Raw genomic sequence first — 21549 nt, 5'->3', positions numbered from 1 at the left:
AGTATTTGCAGGATATATTTATTATATCTAGCCAACGATTCCTAAAGATACAGTACTACTGTAAAAATGTAAGTACATTTCAAAAGAAAGAAGACCCTCTATATTTGGCTTCTTGACAGGAATCTGGCTCAAGAAGAAAACAAAGGCCTGAATGTGATAAACCCTCTCACAGCTCACAGTGCCTCTCCCTACCACCTAAGGTCATCTTAAAAGAAAAAAATGGAGCATATGAAATCACAAGGCTGGGGAAGCAGCTCTGTGGTAAAGCACTTGCCTGGCATGTTGAGGCCCCAAGTTTGATCCTTAGTACCACCCACACATAAAATACGCAGACACCTAAACCATGATTTCTGTCCTATTCAGTAAAAGTCTCCATAACACAAAATTTTAGCTTATGTTGTGTCCAAATTGTTAATTGTTATTGTTCCAAACTGGGTATATAAAAAAAAAATGTTTTCTAACCCTAGTCATTAGATTACTTTATTGGTAATGTTTGAACTAAGTTTGTGTGGAGTTATATAGAATGAGTATGACAACTTTTGGAATAGGTTGGGGGGGATTTGTACATGGGTTCATTTGCACACTATCCAAACTTTATTTTACTACTCTGATAGGTGGAACATTCATAAAAACAAAACACGCTAATTTCAGGAACACATTTCAAACAAAGAGACTATATTTCATATCAGGCAACACTAATAAACTTAGTCCAGTAACATAAAGTGCATTACATTATTTCCTTAGAGGTTTCCTTACCAACCAAGATATATACAAATGGTCTATTTTAAATATCAATCTTCACATACATAGACACTTAAAAGCAGTCACTATTCAAAAAACAATTGTGGAATTACTAATTTTTAGTTTTCAGAGCTAGAGTTCCCTTTATTTTTCCTCCCAGGCAAAGGAAAGCTGGATTTGCTCTGGGGTTGGGATAGTTTACTGGCTAATAAAGTGAAGGGCTCAATCAGAGTTTTCCTGTCTGTGACAGTCACCTCCCACAGTCTTACTTTCTCGCTTTTTGCCCACTGCTGTGCCACCTCAGCATCCACTTGTCTCTGCTCAGAAAGGTCGATTTTGTTTCCTAATACAACAATTGCTACCTGGATGGAAAAAATGGATTAAAGAGATTATACTTTGCCAACCTCAGTTTATAATAAAGAGCACTCTACCACTGAGCCACAACCCCAGTCCCAGGATAGGCACTTCTTATATGAGTCTTTATAAACCATAGTAAGGCAAATGGATCTTATTTTTAAGTGTAAATAAGTAGAAGCCAATAGTTACTTAAAAGCTTTGTTTCTTTTTTTTTTTTTTTAAGATAACTATTATTATTTGGTAATGACGAAACACAAATGCTTTTTGCTAAGGAGATGATAAGAAGTAGGAGAAAACACTGGTCCCAGCCTACATAAAATGAGCCATGTAGTGCTCAAGATATGGTGCCATTAAAATCCAATTTGTCCATGGTAAAACAAGTAAGAAGCAGAAAGTAAAATCCTAGTACTGAGTGAACTTAGTCCTATAGAAAAACATGAGTTACAATACAATTTCATGGGTTTTAAATATGTAAATGACCCAAGAAGTCATGTGCTGGGGATCAAACCCAGGGCCTCACATGATAGGCAAGTGTCTACCACTGAAGCACAACCCCAGCCCCTCATGTTATGACTTAAATGGTAATTTATACTTAACCTCTTTTTTGTCTTTGAATTTATCAATTTCTTTCTTCAGAAGCTCCACTCTTTGAAAAGATTCCAGGTTATTCACACTGTACACTAGAACAAAGCCATCAGCAAATGAAAAATAATGCTTTGGGAGCTCCACGCCTTCCTGTAGGCCTCTGGTGTCATAAAGATGTAACTGTTCTTTTACTCCCCGATCTGTTTCCACAGAAGCCATGTATACATCTTCCATTGTTTCACAATCTTCCATTCCTGGAATTAAAAAGAAATTGCCGTTTTTAGATAAACCAGTGTCAGTTATTCAGTATTTTGTTGTTCTTTAAAGGTTTCCTATTTTTAATATATAATAATCACATTTCTACTTTATTAATGACTTCTTGAATAAGTAGCTGTTCATAGTAAATTGACAACATGACTTTTGAAAATATTTCTTCTGGCTTGGTGCAGTGGTGCATGTCTATAATCCCAACATCTCAGGAGGCTTAGACAAGAGGGTCACAGTTTGAAGCCAGCCTTAGTGATTTAGCAAAGCCCTAAGCAACTTAGACCCTAACTCAAATAGGTGCTGGGGATGTAGTTTAGAGGTAAAGCACCCTGGGTTAAGTCCTCAATATGTGTGTTATAAGTATCAATTGTAAAAATCAAAAGCATTTACTACCTAGATTGGAAAGTTCAGGTTGATTTAAAAAGCTTCAACTACTAAGTGGCACTTTTTCTTCTCCATCAGAATTAATGACCGGATCTGGAATGAAATTTGCCATTTTCTTTCTTTTTTTTTTAATTTGTTGATAGACCTTTATTTTATTTATTTATATGCGGTGTTGAGACTCGAACCCAGTGCCTCACAAATGGCCAGGCAAGTGCGCTACCACTGAGCCACAACCATAGACTCAGCCCAAATTTGCTATTTTCTATAGAACTCCCCAGGTCTTGTCTTTAAAACTCAAAACTACACATGTCCAGTCTGTGTCCCAGTACTGGGCCTTTAATCCACAAGTACCTACTGGTCACTTTTATGTGAATGTCCCTCAAGCACTTCAACTAATATTTTTGTCATCATCCTTCCATACCTGTTCCTCCTCCTCTGCTTTCTTCCCTTGATCACTAATTACCAGGATGTCCTCAGTTTTTTATGAGCAAAAGCAGAAGGTTACCTTAAACCATCCATTCTGCTGCTAAAATACCTGCTTGATTCCTGCCTCCTATTTCAACTGGATTGCTACCTTCACCTGAAGTATTGCGATAGATCAGTGAACACCTAGTAAATACCTCAGACCCTTTGAAGATGCTGCTGAAATGTCAGTCATGTGGACCTTCTCTTAATTATCCCATTTTCCTCCTGCTACTAATGGGCCTTGAACAGGTAATACCATTTTATACTTCAGTCTTTCCATATCCATCCCCTCCAAGTGGACTGTTGAACACCTTGAGAATCTAGACTGGTTTATCTTTATAGCTCTGACAATGAACAAACTTACATTCATAGAAGGTCCTTAATACATGTTTGCTGAATGAATGGCCTCATAACTGATAAGCCAATTTCAGTTCTCCTCTTGCCTATGATCTTTTAAAAATGCATTTTACCACTTTGTTCCATCATTGCAGGTTGTTCCATTTTTGCAGGATTTGTCTCTTCAATGAGTCTATAAGTTGCTTAAGTGAAAGGACCCATTCTGTGTATGCTGTAAATAGTTAATAATCCTTTGTTGATATAGGAATTAAAGGAAGAAAATTAACACTTAGAATTTTTATGAGTAGGGGCTGGGGATGTGGCTCAAGCGGCAGCGCGCTCGCCTGGCATGCGTGCAGCCCGGGTTCGATCCTCAGCACCACATACCAACAAAGATGTTGTGTCCGCCGATAACTAAAAAATAAATATTAAAAATTCTCTCTCTCTCTCTCTCTCCTCTCTCACTCTCTCTTAAAAAAAAAATTTTTATGAGTAGAGCAGAGACATATAAGATAGGTATGATTATGGTCCCAATAACCACCTTCATATTTAAATTTCATGTTTAAATATGAGCTATATCCAGAGAACAACTCGTGGACTAACACACTATACACACATACAAACTGTCACATTTGAAATTCGGTTCTGGTTTTTCTAAACAACCTAATACTATAGAATAACTTATTCCAGATGCATTATATGAAATGTTCATCAGCTGTAAATAAAATCTCCATTTTAAAAGGAATAGTCATCTAATAATTAGATCATGAGAATACAAGAATTTACTTTCATCAGCCTAACTTTTTAAGGAACATGGCTGGTGTTTAATAAGGGAAAATTCTAAGTTTGATTATATGAACTTGTGTCTGTGTCAAAGTTTACCAGACAACTGAGGAAAATAGACTCAAAAGTCAGAAAAGAAGGGTTGGGACTCAGTGGTAGAGCGCTTGCCTAGCACATGCAAGGTCCTGGGTTCAATCCTCAGCACCACATATAAATCAATAAAGTAAAGGTATTGTGTCCAACTACAATTAAAAAATATTTTTTTAAAAAAAAAAAAGAGAAAAGAGCACTTTGGAGGAAATGGACTGTGCAAAAGAAAACCAAAACACTACCTAACAACAGGGAAACTAGATAGTATAACAGTTCTTATTTCACAGATGCACTAAGAAATAAGAAATAAAAATTCAATGAAAGGACTGGGAAATATGAGAAAATACCACCTAAAATGCAGAAAAAAAAATATTAAGAAAACCAGAGGATTAGTCTAGAAGGTCCAACATCAGTAGAGTTCCATAAAGAGAACAGAAGAGCATCCATAAAATAATTCGGAACTGAAGAATATGCACATCATATTGAAAGAAGCCACAATGCCTAGTACAATGGATGAAAACAGACCAGTTTTATGACACATCACTGTAAAATTTCAGAACAGTGGTGTCTTGATCCATTTGTGCCATTACAACTAGATCCCACAGACTAGGTAATTTATAAACAACATAAGTATATTTCTCACAGTTCTGGAGGCTGGGACATCCAAGATCAAGGCACTAGCAGGTTTGGTGCCTAGGAAGGGCCCAGTCTCCTCTTCCAAGGTGGTTCCTCATTGCTGCACCCTACAGAGGGGTCAAACACTGTGTGCTTACTTGACAGAAGGGGAAGACAGCACTTCCTTCAAGCCCAAGTTTTTTTTATAAAGTTGCTAAATCTCACTTGAGGGCAGAGCTTTCATAGTTCAATCACCTCTTGAGGACCACACCTCTTAATACTGTTGGAAAGGGATTAAGATTCACCATGAATTTTGGAGGGTCACTATCATTCAAACCACAGCAAGTGGGGACACAGTAAGGCTTCAGAAGCTTCCACATACAAAGCATCAAGAATCCTAACAGTTCCCACGTTCTCAGAAGCAGCACAACATTCTACTTTTTGATTCACATGGTGATTATCCAAACATATGGCTTATAAGTGTGCATTTAAAAAGTATTCATTTTAGTAAGAGGAGAAAAGATGACACTAGACCAGTAAAGCTTTTAAAATTCTGAAAGAGTATTTTCAACCTAGAATTCCATATCCATCAGAATTATAATTCATATGTGAGGGTAAAACAGATATTTTCAAACATGCAAAGCCTCAAAAACAGTATCATTTATATTTTGTCAAAATGGTTAATAAAAGAAATGTGCTCTAAGCTACTTGCCAAAAATAAATACTTTAATACTTTGTCGATCCATATTTACTTATCTCTTAAATAAACCTCTTTTGTAATGTCTGTCTGCCTTACCATGACCTCCTTAAAACCAAAAATGATACTTCACCTCTGTAACTCAATGAATAATCCAACTCACAAAATTAAGTCATAGTACAGCAAACAGCTATATCTTCCATTTTTAAAAATCTACAGAATACTCTTGGAAAGCCATATTTCCAGTATGGATCATTCCAATGTATTCTTTCTCTAGATCATTTTTTTTTTATAAACACATAGAAAACCACATACATACAAAAGAATATATATTCATATCCACCAGCCATTTCTTACCTGTTTTAACAACCACTGCTAAATTTCAATAAAATCAATATTTTTTCCTCTCCTCTATTCTCTACTTCACTTTGGTGTACCATCACCCATCTTTAGTTTAGCATAACCAACAAAAACCCTCCAGAGAAAAACTAGAGAAAAATAATCTTACCAATAGTATGATTCCCATAAAGGAGCTGCTCCAAGATTGCGGTTTTCCCCACAGACAACAATCCACAAACTACAACCTTGCATCCCTTTCCCATCTTCTCTCAGGATATCACTGTGAAGAGAATGAAAGCTCTTAAAATTGTATACTGTTGAAGAGCTAGGCACCATGGCACATGCCTGTGATCCCAGTGACTTGGGAGGCTGAGGCCCTAACCAACTCAGTGAGACCTTGCTCAAAATAAAAAATAAAAAGGGCTAGGGGTGTTGCTCAGTGGTTAAGCGCTCCTAGGTTCAATCCCTGGTACAATTAAAAAAAAAATAGACTTTAGAAACCAGTATACTTTTCTTTTAAGGTTGATATTTAATCAGTTTTGTTTATATAGGGGAAATTTCAAATATAAAAAAAGGATAAAATAAGGTATATCCTTCCAAACCCCATTCCCTTAGTCTCCTATTTGCCCTCTTAGGGCAATTAGTTTTACAAGTTTCTAACATATCTTCACAGAGATAATCTAAAAATACTGTAAGAATAGATAAAATTGTATGTGGTGGTACATGCCTGTAATCCCAGTGATCTGGGAGGCTGAAACAAAACTAGCCAAGTTATATTGTTACATATACACATATACAAATACCTGAAATGGAATTATGAATTCTATTATGTATAATCATCAAATCAATTAAAAAAGACTATTTACTCATCAATATTTACTTGAGAAAATAAACATTTTAGTAAAAATTTAAGAAAGCATGAAGACAAATTTTTCGATAGAAAATGGATGGACTTAAGACTATTAATGTTACCATGGTCTTTTCTCAAGAATATGAAAAATTGGATTTTTGTAGCCAAGTATAGTCATACTTCTTTTTGAGGAATAGACCATGAGAGAAAAATTGCCCAGGCATTTTAAACTAGAAAAAGAGAAATTCCTCTTTCCTAGCTTCCCAACTTATTTGCAAGGAAGAGCAAGGTCAAATTCCCTCAGGGCTTTGTTTTCCAGAAGGCAAAGGACTAGATGCCAAGGCATAAAGGAAAAAGACGTATTAAATACTATAATCTGACTCGATTTTTGCCATGGCACAACATCTCCTTTCCTCCCAATTCTCTTCTTTATCTACAAGCCCCTGGCTAAAAGGGATGCTACAACTTCCTGTAGTCAGTCAGAAACAACTATAACAAAAGGGATTCTGAGCATCCTTCTGAGCTCATGTGCTCACTGGACTATGAACTAAAAACCCAATGCAGAACACATTTTATTGGACGCAAAACAGTAACACCTTTGTATCCATGTGTGTCCCACAACACAATTTTTTTCCAACTCTGACAGCATTAAAGAAAAAAATGAACTTTCTTTTCTCAGGTTTCATCAAGTTATTTGTATTTGTTCAAAGTAATTTTTTAGGACCCAAATTACCCACAAGTCACCATTACTTCAGCACAGTAATAACACGATACTCATTTCCAGAGCAGTGCATTGTACTTTATCAGAGAAAAATTACTATCCCTTCTATGATATAACCATTATTTCTTGAGTGACAAACCCAGCAAATAATTCTTCTAGGTCTTCCAAGAATATATATTACTTGCTCCCATGAATATATATTCTTTTAAGAGACTATCTTTTTTTTGTACTGTCAATCAACATAACTACAATACAAAAATCCTCAGCCTTTGTAACGGCAAAATTTTATGTACCATTGATCATCTATAATGTTCTCTCTCATGTCTGCAACTATGGCCTATTTTAGAGTCGTCTACACATAACTGTATAATTAATGTCACCTTACTTATCATAGGATTCTACTCTTTCTGCATATTGTGATTTCTCTACGTTATGATACCACTGAGCCTTTCTTTTAAACAGCTTTTTAAAAAAATATTTATTTTTTATCTATAATCGGACACAATATCTTTATTTTATTTATCTATGTGGTGCTGAGGATCGAACCTAAGACCTCACACATGCTAGGTGAGCGCTCTACCACTGAGCCACAATCCCAGCCCCTTAAACAGCTTTTTAATAGCTAAAATTTAAAGGAAGCTGCCATCTAGCCATGTAAGAAGAATTTTAAAAAGAAATTAATGTACCAGAGGATAAAAAAATAATGGCAGTGTAATACAATTCTATAAGAAAAGGTTGTTGCTGGAATCGAAATTCTAGATTTTATATTGTTAATTCCTTTCCTCTGAAAATGTTGGAACCAGTAGAATTTCTAAATACCAATCCCTACCTCCCTCCTCTTTGTTTAATTTTTGAGGGAAAAATGCCCCTTTACCATGTTATACTATTCCAAAATACTCAACTGTTTTAAAAAAGGGAGGTGCATACATGAGCCAAGAGAGGTACACTTAGCTATAAGTAAAAACACCCAAAGATTAATAGGAACAAGCCATCTGTTAAAGTGGGGTAAATATAAGCAATGGGGACTATAGCCAACTGAAAAATGTTGAAAGCAACAGAATTCTAAGAAATTTGGAAATCAAATAGTGTATTTCTAAGAGTTTTAGAAAGTGGTCTTAAAATGTTTTAAAAGTATTATACAATGTTGGGCATAGTTGAACACTCTGGTCATCCCAGTGATTTTGGAGGCTGAGGCAGGAGGATTTCAAATTTAAGACTAGCCTCAGAAAGTTAATAAATGAAAATAAAAATAAAAAATGAATGGGGCTGGGGATGTGGCTCAAGCGGTAGCACGCTCGCCTGGCATGAGTGCGGCCCAGGTTCGATCCTCAGCACCACATACAAACAAAGATGTTGTGTCCGCCGAAAACTAAAAAACCTAAATATTAAAATTCTCTCTCTCTAAAAAAATAAATAAACAAATAAATTTTAAAATAAATAAATAAAATAAAATAAAAATTGAAAATGAAAAAGGACTGGAGACTTAGATCAGGGGTAAAGCACCCCTGGGGTTCAATCCCAGTACAAAAGAAAAAAAAAGTAGTACACAATTATATTTTAGATTGCTCACTGATACTAGGATTAACAGATAAAGCTTGTTAAAAATGTGTTTTTGGGGGCTGGGATTGTGGCTCAGTGGTAGAGCGCTCCCCTAGCATGGGCGGGACCCGGGTTCGATTCTCAGCACCACATAAAAATAAAGGCATTGTGTTGTGTCCATCTACAAAAAAAGAGATTCTTCTCTCTCTCAAAAAAGAGTGTGGTTTTTGTTAAAAATATATATTGTATTGATGCATTTAAGTACAATAAATTAGTGTTTACTTTGCTACTACTAGAGAAGATTTCATCAAGGGCAAACAGTAAAAGCAACTGAAAGGAGGTGGCTCTACAAAGACCAGCTATGACACAGGTGTGATGATATGTATCTACTGCGCGAGCTACATGGGAGACAGGCCAGAGGATCACTTGAGCCCAAGAGTTTTAGATCACCCTGGACAACAAAGAGAGACTCCATCTCAAAAAAACAATAACAAAAATAAATAAGTTTTTTTATAATATTAATTATTTTTAGAAGTAGTTGGACACAATTCCTTAATTTTATTTATTTTTATGTGGTGCTGAGGATTGAACGGCCGGCACGTGCTAAACAAGCGCTGTACTGCTGAGCCACAACCCCAGCCCTAAACAAAGTTTATTTAAGATTTTTTTTTTTAAGGAAGGAAAGAAAAATAAAGGAATAAAACAGAAGAAATCTACTTAAATATTTTATACTATCAAAAGGAAAGCAGATGAAAAAATAAGTGTTATCAATCAAACATGGTTGTAAATATCCTAGGTCCCTAGTTATCTTCCAAATGGGGAAAAAAAAAACACTACCCAAAAGCAGATAATTAGTGACCTATTACATCAATTAAAATGAATGAATTTCTTATACATTAAGTATTTTTAAGGTGTTATGGTATAACCTATAACAGAAAAATGTTTGAAAATCCGTACCATTTTCATTATTTTCAAAACTTCTCAAGGGCTAGAAAAGGCAGACACCACCTCCTTAACTATCTATGGCATGGAAAATCTCCCCAGGGTAAAAACCTTAAATTTTCAAGTGGGTGGGTGGATGGGTGGGTGTATGTGAAGGGGTTCTAATTCAAAATTTGTGAATTTCTCTACATGGAAATAAAGATGATTTTCTAAATATCCAAAAAAGTATGAATTATTAAAGATCTAATATAACATTCTAAATAAATAACATTAAAATATAGATAAATAAGTATATTTCATAAACAATATGTATATAATTTCCTCCCAAATACAGAAACGATCACCTGTAGTACCCTGAATGGGTAATGAGTGGGACAGATCCTGAGAGTGGCCAAGCCTCTTAAATGTAGTTTCAAGAGTTTGGAGGTTCCAGAGTAGATGGAAGACCATTAGGTTTCCTTCAGTGTTGTGATGCTATAATAGGGGAAACTGCTTATCCAGAATGTGCATCAACACTAAAGTTAATACAGGAAAAAAATACCTGAAGTTTTAACTACTTAGTACAGTCCTTACCTAAACTGCTGAACATGAAATTCAATCTGTGACCATTAAACTTCATCTGACAAATATGACTAAGAGTACATGCTTTACAGGCAAAATCCAATGTCATCTTTAATGCATATTACTTTCCAGACAAATCAATAATGTTGCTAGAGAATAAACACATGACTCAGTCCATTCCTATGGAAAACATTGAGCTTTGTCAACATTCATTCTCTTTGAAGAGCCATCAGAAACAGCTCCTTCAAATTACCAATGTTTGTTCTTCTGCATGAAGGGATCTTTCTAGTTTTATAAGTTTAACACAACTTTTCTATGCAACTAGAAAAAAATACTGAAGCACAATATCATAGTAGAGATGTTATAAATCTTTTAAAAAGCATAAAACTTATAAACTGTGTATTTTCTTGTTTAAACATTATGTATGGCATGAAATACTTTTATTCATGTGTTTTACATACATATTCAAAGAGTTTTATAAATAATATTTACTTAGTAAAATATATAAACAGATTTCCAGCTCTCAATTCACTTAACAGATACTTACTAAGGAATGAACAAAAGGGCAAAACCAGAAAAGATCACTGTGGTTAGGAATCTTAAAATCAATTGGAAATACAAATCCTATTAAACTGATAATTGAGGAATTGCAAATTGAAAAATAAAATTACAAAATCAATTGATAAATTAGCAGAGATTATTCACATTGTCTGATTCATCTTTCAAATGATTCATCCAACCTGGTAGTGAACCATTCTCAGCTCATTTCTTTCATACTCCACATCTGATTCATCAGTAAATCCTACCTATTCCTTAGAAATATAGCCAGAGTTACATTTATGACCACCTCCATTACTACCAAAGTGGCACTATCTTTTTTCACTTGGTCTACTAAGGATATCCCTAATCTCATCCCCAAAACCTATAAGTACTTTAATCTAGTAAAAGGAATTTTGCAGGTCTGATTGAATCAAAAATCTTGAGACCATCATTATAACAGGAGTGTCCTGGAAGGGAGGAGGAGGAGTGATTGAAAGGTTCACGAAGCAGTCAGGTGCCAAGTAAAGAAGGCAGCCCTCTAGAAGCTGAATTCTCCAGATGCTGTGCCTCTAGAAAGAACACAGCCGTACAGATCCCTGATGTTATTTCTGACTATAAAATTAACTACACTGATAAATTTGTTATTAAGTCAGTAAATTTGTTCTAACTGGTTACAGTAACATTGGGAAATACACTCTCCTAATTAGTCTGCTTCCATCTTCTCTTTCCTTTTAGCCTCAAAGCAGCAATCCAAGTTATTCTTTTAAAATGTAAACCATGTGCTCAAATGTTCCAATCTACAGCTATGTGGAATCTAAGGTTCATATAAAAACCACCTCTCTGACATCCTATCCCTCTTTCTCCTAGAGCTGATTCCAGCTACATTGCTTCCTTGCTATTCCTCTCTTAGTCCTGGCATGCTTCATTTTAGCCTTATCACTTTTCCCTCTGCCTGAATCAGTGCCGCCTACTCAGCTCTTTATCTTGAGGGTGGTAGTGGTGATGTTACTTTAGATGCTGTGGACTGACCCCACCTCATGCTACATGCTAAGCTCACACTAACTCTTGGGTTATGTCCCCAGACTTGAGGTGTATTCTTAAATGTTAACCTTCAAGAAAACTTATCCTAAACATTCCATCCAAAATTGCAACCTCCACCAAGTATGCTAAAAGGATAATCTGGTGAGGCCTTTAACTGGGAGATAGCATCTCCCTCTAAGCCCCAAGGAGTCCCTGGCACAATCAGCCCAGACCTGGAGCCTACTAGGCAGGCTGCCCTTTCTTCATGGTAATCAGGGCTCAGGCCCATAGGTGGAAGGTGCTGACAGAAGACAGCCTAGATCTCATGCTGTTGTTGCAGCAATCTTCACCTCAACACCCCTTCCACTTTCCTTGATGTTCTTCCTTAGTATTTATAAAACATCAAACATAATGCATAGCTTATTTATGTTCATTTGTTTTCAAGAAGACTAGAATTTTTTCATTGTTCACTGCTGTATCTCAACAGATGGGGCACTGCCTGGATATATATTAGGCATTCAATAATTATTTGTTGAATGAATAAACATACCAGAGGAGCGCTCTTACAATGGTAAAGCTGTGGGGTTTTTGTTGTTGTTTTGTTTTGTTTTTAAAGAAAAACATGAAGTAGGTAAAAGAGATAACCAAAAATCACTATTTACAAGGTAAAGATGGTTTTCTTGCCACACATAAACATGATAGTTGGAAAGGATTTGAAACCACAAGAGTTTTATCAAAAATCAAAATATTCTGGAGACGCAAAAAAGCCAGCAAACTATTTCTCAATAAAGAATGCAACACAGGGGCTGGAGCTCAGTGATAGAGCGCTCGCCTGGAACGCGTGGGACACTGGGTTCGATCCTCAGCACCACATAAAAATAAAGGTATTGTGTCCACCTAAAACTAAAAATATATTAGAAATTAAAAAAAAAAAAACGCAACACAAAATGCCAGCATTTTTCTAGGCATTTCTTCCCCAAACACTCGCACCTGCTAAACAGGTCTTGGCAAATAAATATTTTGCTTTTCTAAAAAATTGGAGTTCTGACGTTAGCAAACCTGGGATCTAATCCATATACAGGAAAGGCACGGAAATGAAAAGGGTCAAGCTGCCAGCATCCACTGCCTCCGCACCGCTCGAGTCGGGCCTGCAGAAGCTTCCAGCGGAATTGAGAAGAAGGGACGTAATAGCGGCCCAACCTGCGAAGATCCAGCTCCAGGAAGGCCTTTTTTGGGGGTGAAGAAGAGTCGGGGCCCAAATTTCTGCGCCCATTCTGGGGAGTGGGGCGGGGAGCCAGCGCCGTTTGGGGGGATCGGTCGCGACTCAAGAACCCGCGGCGCTCGAAACAAACCTGTCCTCCAGCAGACCCTGAAGGCAGCAGGGAGACTCCACGGCTGTTCGCAGCCACTGGCTCTATAGCACCGCCTCCAACTAGCCGCCTAGCGGGGCCGGCTGATGGAGACCGACGCTCGCAGTCCAGCCAAGACTCCAATTCTCTCAGCCTCCCGCAGCCCCTGCCTCTGCAGGCTGGACTCTTTCAGAGCAGGGGGCGGGACAACAGGAGGCGGTGCCCAATCGCGGCCGAATTCCGCCCACCGGCTTGAGGTCGGAACTACATATCCCATGAGGCTGTGGGCGGCCTCAACGCTCCACCGGAAAGGGGCTCTCAGAAGAGGGGGAGGAGCCTAAAAGGGATTGTGGGAGAAAGGCTTCTTCCTTTCGGTTTGGCGCAGCCATCAGGTAAGCTGGGTGAGAGATCTTAGGTTTTCTATCCGCGGCTAATCGCCCTCTGCCTCAGCCATCCGGGCTTGAAGACCTTGCGCCCTCGGAGCTTCTCCTGCCTCTTGTGCGGCGAGAGTCCAATTAGGATGCTGGGCTGCGATGGCATGGAGAGGTGTTCCCTTTAGCGGGGTGGGGGAAGACGCGATGGCGGCGCAAATTGGAGCTGGGCCGGGATGGCTGAAGAAAGCGTGGGGCTGAGGGGAGGGAGGCTCGGCCTCGAGCGTTCTTGAGCGAGGCCGACTGATTGGGGAGGGTAAGTGCATTTTTCCTTAAGAGTTAACTTCAGTAACTCACGGCGTCAGTAGAACCATTTATTTACTGTGGTGTCAGCGACATCACATTGCGGGCTGGGCCCTTGGGGACACGCCGCCTGTCGTAGCTAGTTGCCCCTCGGTGCCCAACCAAGTCTGTCCATTCATCCAACGAAAATAAAGCCGAGTGCTTCCCCGCGCTTTTCGTGCCGAGCTTGCAGAGGTGACTGAACGCGGCCTTAGAGGTGGGGTTTAGGCTAGCTGTCGCCTGCAGATGGTGCAGAGCCATTTTCATTCCCAGCGGTTCCCTTGTGTTGGTGGGGAACTAAGATGGACGGGCGAGATCTCATTGTACTTTTAGCGGCTGCTGTCTTTTAATGCCCTGTTCCATCTCGAAGGTAAGCCAAGATGGGCGCGTACAAGTATATCCAGGAGCTATGGAGGAAGAAGCAGTCGGATGTGATGCGCTTTCTTCTGCGGGTCCGCTGCTGGCAGTACCGCCAGCTCTCGGCGCTCCACAGGGCTCCCCGCCCCACTCGGCCGGATAAAGCGCGCAGACTGGGATACAAGGCCAAGCAAGGTACGTGTTCTCTTGGCTTGAAAGCTTCGTTAAAATTGCTACTCGCAACAGTTAGAAACCGGTGGTTAGGAACACACTGTTGCCCTATTGTCTTCCTTCGGAGTGCTTTGGCGAAATCAATTTGCTAGCACTTTCCGCAATTAAACTGGTTAAGTTATGGTGCACTTTGTCTGGAGTGGCAACTGTGCAGAAGATGACAAATCTGTATCTAGGATTAAAAATAATCTTCTGTGTGATTAACAGTGTTTTAAAACACTGAAGGATTTTTTTTTTTAATAACCTGCTCTTCTTGTGTGTATAGGTTATGTCATATACAGGATTCGTGTGCGCCGTGGTGGCCGCAAACGCCCAGTTCCTAAGGGTGCCACCTATGGCAAGCCTGTCCATCATGGTGTTAACCAGCTAAAGTTTGCGCGAAGCCTTCAGTCTGTTGCTGAGGTAAATGGGTTTGAGTTGATACTTTTTTTTTTTCTATTAGAGATGGTAGGCAAGAAATATTTGAGCAACTTTTCTGATTGTACTTAAGGTATCTATTGTGTATAAGATGAGGTCTTTACCAATCTTGGAAATTAGGAGTTACTGTCAAAAACTGTCAGTTTTTGTTAATAATCTGTGCTTACATAATTAATGAATTTGTGAAACTTAAGCTTTCAAAAGGGCAGTAAACTTTGTTTACTGAGGGGGTCGCATTTATGTTGCTAATCATCTGGTCTGTTGCTGTTTTTCTTCAAAGTTATACTCTTGTAGGGGTTTGCAAATTGTAAGCCTTTCTCCATAAGGTTAAATTTTTTAAAAGAAGAGGTAAATACGCAGAAGAAATTCAAGACTTGTAGAAATTTTGCTGAATTGAGGCTGGGGGATATAGCTCAGTGGTAGAAAGTTTGTCCAACATGTGTGAAAAGTAAGTTTGATCCCCAACACTGCAAAAAAAAAAAGATTCAAATATCCTAAACTTATATTTGTTATCTAAGTATTAATGTTAGTGCCTTAAACAGAGTAATAGCAAAAGTGTATTTGTGTTTTAGCAAGTGTACTTTATTTCATGCTCATGGTGCCAGTCTCTTGGGGGGAGATGCCTAGTAAATAATTGATTAATTACACAAAAAGCTTCAGTCATTTGTCTAGTAACCTAGAGGTAAGAGTTAGAATTCTAACTTGCTACCCTAAGCAAAGCAGGAGGCTTACCTTGGGCCTTTTTTCCTATTATAGGAGCGAGCTGGACGCCACTGTGGGGCTCTGAGAGTCCTGAATTCTTATTGGGTTGGTGAAGATTCCACATACAAATTCTTTGAGGTTATCCTCATTGATCCATTCCATAAAGCTATCAGAAGAAATCCTGACACTCAGTGGATCACTAAACCAGTCCACAAGCACAGGGAGATGCGCGGCCTAACATCTGCAGGCCGGAAGAGTCGTGGCCTTGGAAAGGGCCACAAGTTCCACCACACTATTGGTGGTTCTCGCCGTGCAGCTTGGAGAAGGCGCAATACTCTCCAGCTCCACCGTTATCGCTAATATAAGTATGATGTTTGTAAAGTTCATACCTAATAAACAATTTAGGACAGTCATGTCTGCTTAAAGGTGTTATTTGTCTGTTAAAACTAGTCTGCAGATTATTTCATGAATGCTTTGTCAAATTATGGAAGTTAAAGTGCAATAATGTTTGAAGACAATAAGTGATGGTGTATCTTGTTTCTAATAAGATAAACTTTCTGTCTTGCTTTATCTTATTAGGGAGTTATATGTCAGTGTTTAAAATATGCTATGTGGTATAATAGGTGTCAAATTCTTTAAAAAGAGGGGTGCTGGAACTAGCCCTGTAGATTTGTTTTGGTGCATGTGACAAAACCTACAACTTCATTGGGATGATGTAATGCTCCACTAGTGGTTGGGCTTTTTGGAGTGTGGCGGTTCAAACTTTAGATTTTGATTAAGATGGGAGGAGAATATCCTAATCCTATAACATGGTTATGTGCATTCAATTTTAAAGCCCACATTTTAAAATTTAACTCAGTGTTTCATTTGTGTAATTGCTGCTTCTGAAAGGGGAAAAGCTTCCCAAATGCAGTCAGACTTTCAGAGGAATAAATCTGTTAGAAAATTAAAAGAATCTTAGAAATTAAAAAAAAAAATCTAGGCTAAACAAAATTGCAAAAGTCTTCACCACGTCCTATAAGTTCACATAAAGAGTAAAATCTGGTTTAATAATGTGGCTTGGTGGATCCAGCATTTTGAACTTGTTGCAACAGTTTTTCTGTGACATTTACATCAGTGTATTTTTGAAACAGATTCCAGTATTCATTGTTTAACTTAAGATTTGTAGGCTAGGGTGGGTAGCTGGTGAATTGGTGGCTTTTGCTAAGTATTTGCAAGATTAGAAAAAAAAGTCCTGATCAAGATTTTTAAAGTACATAATGCCAGTTTGAAACCATATTGAATCCTCAAGCCACATGTGCAAATGTATGTCTGGCTATTTAAAAGCACTTATTTGCTCAGTCAAGTCACCAGGAACTCAGACAAGGGTACTTAAAAAGTTGTTACCTGCGTAACTTTATGTTGTGTGGCTATTTTTCTCATTCCTGGTGAAGCAATCCCCCAAATCTTTGAGTTGGTCCATCAATTAAGTATATTACCACATTGTTTCATTTCTGTTAATCTTTTCCTGTAGATTAGGCTGCTCTTTCCTAGGGTGAAGTTGAATGTGGAGGAATTGCCCCTTAGTCTTCAAATTCTGGGTTTGCTGACATTATCGGTGTTTCAATTTTAAAATCTAATTGATGCCCTTCTTGAACTGGTTTTTCTTAAGCAATTTCAAGTCAATTGATTTCCAGAAAATAATCTGAAGCAGGCTCATAAAGCCTTGAGAATCAAATTCCTTTTTACCCAACAAAACAAAAAGCCCATACATTTTCATTGTGTGTAGAAGTTGTTCAACTAAAGGAATAAATGACTATTAAACAAGTGAACCTTCTGTTATCTTTTGTCATCTAGTACAAATGCTGTGCTTTAAGGTAAACCAAATAACCTACAAAAATAGTGGTGAACAATGGTAGGATTAACATTTTGAGGGAGAAAATGTAGTGCTTGAGGCTTAAGAGTTCTCTTGATTCTTAAATTAACTGTAAATTAGAAAAATGAAAAACTATTCTTTATGCTAATTTAGAAAGGAGAAGGGTTCTGGTAGGTTAAAGGTCAGTGTCCCCTGTCTACAAAAATCTCTTAGCCTTGTTGATGGCTATCCTATAATTTTATCTCCACAATAGTTAAATGAATCCTGTTAATCATGACACCTTTGCTGGAAACCAAGTCCTTTCAATGGCTCCCATGTCCTTTACATCGTAATATATTATCACAGCCTGTTGTCATTGGATCTCATCCCAACCTCAGTTTCTTAAAATAATTTCACTATAATGTCTGATGGGGAAACTCAAAAGACATTAAATGTCATTTTATTAATTACTTCCTGATTGCTCCATGAACTCTTCTGATTTGCTTTAATATTTGCATATAAGCAAAGTTGACAATTCCAGGTATTTAAATCGTTCTTGGTGCTTGTCTGGGTGGCTCAACCTGTAAGCAGCAGGAGGATTTCGAGTTCAAAGCCAGCCTTAGCAACTTAGCAAGACCCTGTCTCAAAAAATAAAATGGGCTGGGCATGTGATGCAGTGATTAAGTGCTCCTGGGTTCAATCCCTGGTAACCCTCAAAAAAAAAAAAAAAAAAAACTTTGTTTCTCACAACCCCACAATATATAAGTACTGACTTTTTTCTTGCAGTACTGGGGATTGAAACCAGGGGCATTCTGCCACCGAGCTACATTCTCAGCTCTATTTTTTTTTGAGACTTGCTAAGTTGCTTAGGGTTTCACTAAATTGCAGAAGCTGGCTTCAAATTTGCAATCCTGTCTCAGCCTCCCATGTAGCTGGGATTGATTTTTTTTTTTTAACCAAGGAGGAAGCACACAAATATTAAGCAACTTGCTCCATGTTACACAGTAGTAGTCTGAATTCAAATTCTATAAACAGCCCAGTGTAGTGGTATACACCTGTAGTCTAGTGACTGGGTAGTCTGAAAGGATCACAATTTCAAGGCCAGCCTCAGCAAACTAGCAAGATCCTAAGCAATTTAGGGAGACCTGCCTCAAGATTAAAAAAAAAAAAAACAGGGCTAGAGATGTAGGTCAGTGGCAGAGTGCCCCTAGGTTTAATCCCCAGTTCCAAAAACCAAAAGAAATTGATTAGATAATGCATTAAATTAAAAATTCAAAAGATACAATAGACACTATAGAAGAAAGTCCCAGTTACTTTCCCTGAAGGCAACTGGTGGGGTGAGTTTCTTGGATTTTTAATTGGAGATACTTTCACAAATGTACAAAAAATACAAATGTTTCTTTTATCCAAACAGTAGGATATTATACATACTGTTTTGTATTTAATTAGTTATCTCTGAGCTTATTCTGTATTAGTTCATAAAGAACTTCTTTCTATGACTGCATGATATTCCATCATATGGGTATAACAATGTGATTCCTACTGATGACCATTTAAGATTTTTTTCCAACATGTTATTACAAAAAAAGAGTTTTAAATTTTTTTCTTTTCTTTTTTTTTTTTTTTTTTTTGGTGGTGCTGGGGATTGAACCCAGGGTCTTAAGCATTCAAGGTAAGCACTCTACCAACTGAGCTATATCCCAACCCCAGGAGTTAAAAATTTTAGGTGTATGTAAAATTTTTTTTTTATATTTTTATTTTGAGACAAGGTTTCCCTAAGATACTTAGGGCCTTGCCAAGTTACTGAGGCTGGCTTTGAACTTGCAATCCTCCCTTCTCAGCCTCCTGAGCCACTGAGATTTCAGGCATGTGCCACCTTACCTGACAGATGTATTTAAATGTTGATAGATCTTGCCAAATTGTCTTCTATAGAGGTTATACCAATTTATATCCCCACGAGCAATGTAGGAGAGGATTTTTTTTTTAACTCCTATCCTTGTCAACATCAAATTTTTGAATCTCTGCCAGTCTATTAGAGAAAAATGATGTTACCTATTTTTGTTTTGCACTTCTGAGTGTGGCAGAGACAAAACTATATGCATAGCATAGATTTTTTTCCCCTGGACATAACAGCTTTGTTTCCCAAGGTGTCATACATTTAGATAGGGGTCATATCACATTCTTGCCAATAAAATGAGAGCGAAAGTAGCAAATTACTTTCCCTCCAAAGCTCTCAAGAGTTGGTTTATCTCCACACTTCCCACAACTTTGGAGGAGGCCAGTGATCCAGTCAGTATAGATGAAGAAAGCTACTTAACCCCTATCAAATGCACGAATGAGAAGATATGACTGTGCTAAGCTATTGTGTTAGCTGTTTTGTTCATATGGCAGTATTGCCTAGCTCAATCCTGACTGATAAAGTTGGGCATCAATTAACATCTTAAAAGAATTTATTAGTCTTTTTTATGAATCTGTTCACTGGGACCTTTTGTTATCTCTATTTTCCATCAGTGAATGAATTCTTCTCCCCTTAAGCATCATGCTATATTCTAACTGCTAGCTCATTTCTGCTATGCATCATCATTTTTTGGCTTAAAAGATTCTTAAAATAAAAAAATTTCAGCTGCTCATTTTAGTCTTTTTTTTTCCTCCCAGTACTGGAAATTGAACCCAGGGCCTTGAACAGGCTAGGCAAGTGCTCTGTCTCTGAGCTACATCCCCAATCTCAGGTTATCGTTTTAATTCTAAGCCCTGATTCTATCTCTAACTTTGAAATTCCTAAACCAAATTAGTAGGTATATTGTATCAGTCAGGCTAACTAGATCTGGCTACAACTCTCAAATCTCAGTGGCTTAAATTAATAAAGATTTGTTTCTTGTTCATATTACATGTTTATTGAGGGTTGGTCATTGTCCTTACTCCAGAAACCAAGCTGTTTCGGGAAGCTATCATCTGGGATATTGCCAGATGTCTAGGGCAAAAGGCAAAGAAAGCCTTGTGCAATTCACTTTAGAAGATTGTCTAAATCAAGTCCTATGGCTATACCTAAATTCACAGGGTGGAGAAGTGAAATCTTTACCAAGTACCTGGGAGAAGACAACCAAATGTTTGTGAATGACTCCAATAACTGACACAAAGTAACCCATTTGATTTTCTTTTTGTCTTTTTTTTTTTGTACCAGGGATTGAATCCAGGGTCTATGAGCTACATTCCTAGCCCTTTTAATATTTTATTTAGAGAGAGGGTCTCACTAAGTTTAAGTTGCTTAGGGCCTTGCTAAGTTGCTGAAGCTGACTTTGAACTCACAATCAAAGCCGCTGGGGTTACAGGGTTACCACCACGCCCCGCTCTTTTTGTCTTTCCACACACTTGAGGAATTATGAAGAACAGCTGGTACATGAAGGTGGCAGAAGAAGCTAGTACACTCCATATTAGAAGAAAGAAGTATTTTATTACTAACATTGCTGAGACTTGCTAGCTATGGTGGTGGTAAAAACAAATATACATTGATGGTTTTTGTTGTTCTTAAACTCTCTACAAATCATTCAACACCTTATTTAATTGATTCAATTGGCAAAATACGGTTATCTGCACACTATCTACACATGACTCTGTAAAAAATTCATGTGACACTTTTTTATGTGACATGGTTCCTTTCCTGAGAGCCACATAAGTGTTCACTAAAAAATACTTTAGATTCTCATTGCACAGTACGATAGCCACTAGCCACTAGTAATGATTTAGAATTGAAATGTCAGTTCTTCAGATACAAATACATTCCTTTTTTTTTTTTTTTTTTGGTACCAAGGATTAAACCCAGGGGTGCTTAACCACTGAGATATATCCCTAGCCCTTTTTTATTTTTTATTTTGAGACAGAATCTCACTAAGTTGCTTAGGGGCTCATTAGGGCCTCCTAAATTGGTGAGGCTGGCTTGGAATTTGCAATTCTCCTGCCTCAGCCTCCCAAGCTGCTGGGATTACAGGCATGTGCCACTGCACACAGGCTTTTTTTTTTTTTTTTTTTTTTTCTTTTCCCTAACTCTATAACCAATTTTGAGTCATTTTTTAGCAATAAGGAGAGTCAGGCCAGACATGGTGGTGCATGCCTGTAA

At 37.8% G+C, this 21549-nt stretch overlaps 2 protein-coding genes across 4 annotated transcripts; one reads left to right on the top strand and one right to left on the bottom strand.

Moving 5' to 3' along the window:
• Positions 1-654: 654 nt before the first annotated feature.
• Positions 655-13384, bottom strand: Nkiras1 (NFKB inhibitor interacting Ras like 1). Of its 3 annotated transcripts, none has more exons than XM_078038300.1 (4): positions 13185-13384; positions 5829-5939; positions 1691-1937; positions 655-1099 (listed from the first exon to the last, which is right to left on the bottom strand). In XM_078038300.1, exons 2-4 carry the CDS (start codon positions 5920-5922, stop codon positions 1063-1065), a joined length of 378 nt encoding a protein of 125 aa, XP_077894426.1. In that variant the 5' UTR covers positions 5923-5939; positions 13185-13384; the 3' UTR covers positions 655-1062. The 3 variants fall into 3 exon arrangements, with proteins under 3 accessions (XP_077894426.1, XP_005317322.1, XP_021587284.1); XM_005317265.5 differs by having other exon boundaries at positions 655-1103; positions 1696-1937; positions 13185-13383; XM_021731609.3 differs by lacking the exon at positions 13185-13384 and adding an exon at positions 4652-4751 and having other exon boundaries at positions 655-1103; positions 1696-1937.
• A 66-nt stretch (positions 13385-13450) lies between these two features.
• Rpl15 (ribosomal protein L15) lies at positions 13451-16014 on the top strand. Its single transcript, XM_005317266.5, has 4 exons — positions 13451-13573; positions 14265-14446; positions 14748-14884; positions 15656-16014. Exons 2-4 carry the CDS (start codon positions 14275-14277, stop codon positions 15959-15961), a joined length of 615 nt encoding a protein of 204 aa, XP_005317323.1. The 5' UTR covers positions 13451-13573; positions 14265-14274; the 3' UTR covers positions 15962-16014.
• Positions 16015-21549: the final 5535 nt, after the last annotated feature.

The sequence above is a fragment of the Ictidomys tridecemlineatus genome, chromosome 2 (genome assembly GCF_052094955.1).
Source record: "Ictidomys tridecemlineatus isolate mIctTri1 chromosome 2, mIctTri1.hap1, whole genome shotgun sequence".
Lineage (NCBI taxonomy): Eukaryota > Metazoa > Chordata > Mammalia > Rodentia > Sciuridae > Ictidomys > Ictidomys tridecemlineatus.
The sequence above is the reverse complement of the archived record's forward strand: the minus strand, read 5'-3'. Positions and strand labels throughout refer to the sequence as shown.

Excerpts from the sequence above, each read along its gene's own strand:
- Nkiras1 (XM_005317265.5), bottom strand. The coding sequence starts at position 5,922 with ATGGGAAAGGGATGCAAGGTTGTAGTTTGTGGATTGTTGTCTGTGGGG. Across the intron at positions 1,938-5,828 it reads TTATGGGAATCATACTATTG|GAATGGAAGATTGTGAAACA; the intron begins GTAAGATTATTT and ends TTTTAATTCCAG. Across the intron at positions 1,104-1,695 it reads AATTCAAAGACAAAAAAGAG|GTAGCAATTGTTGTATTAGG; the intron begins GTTAAGTATAAA and ends TTTTCCATCCAG.
- Rpl15 (XM_005317266.5), top strand. The coding sequence starts at position 14,275 with ATGGGCGCGTACAAGTATATCCAGGAGCTATGGAGGAAGAAGCAGTCG. Across the intron at positions 14,447-14,747 it reads GGGATACAAGGCCAAGCAAG|GTTATGTCATATACAGGATT; the intron begins GTACGTGTTCTC and ends TTGTGTGTATAG. Across the intron at positions 14,885-15,655 it reads GCCTTCAGTCTGTTGCTGAG|GAGCGAGCTGGACGCCACTG; the intron begins GTAAATGGGTTT and ends TTCCTATTATAG.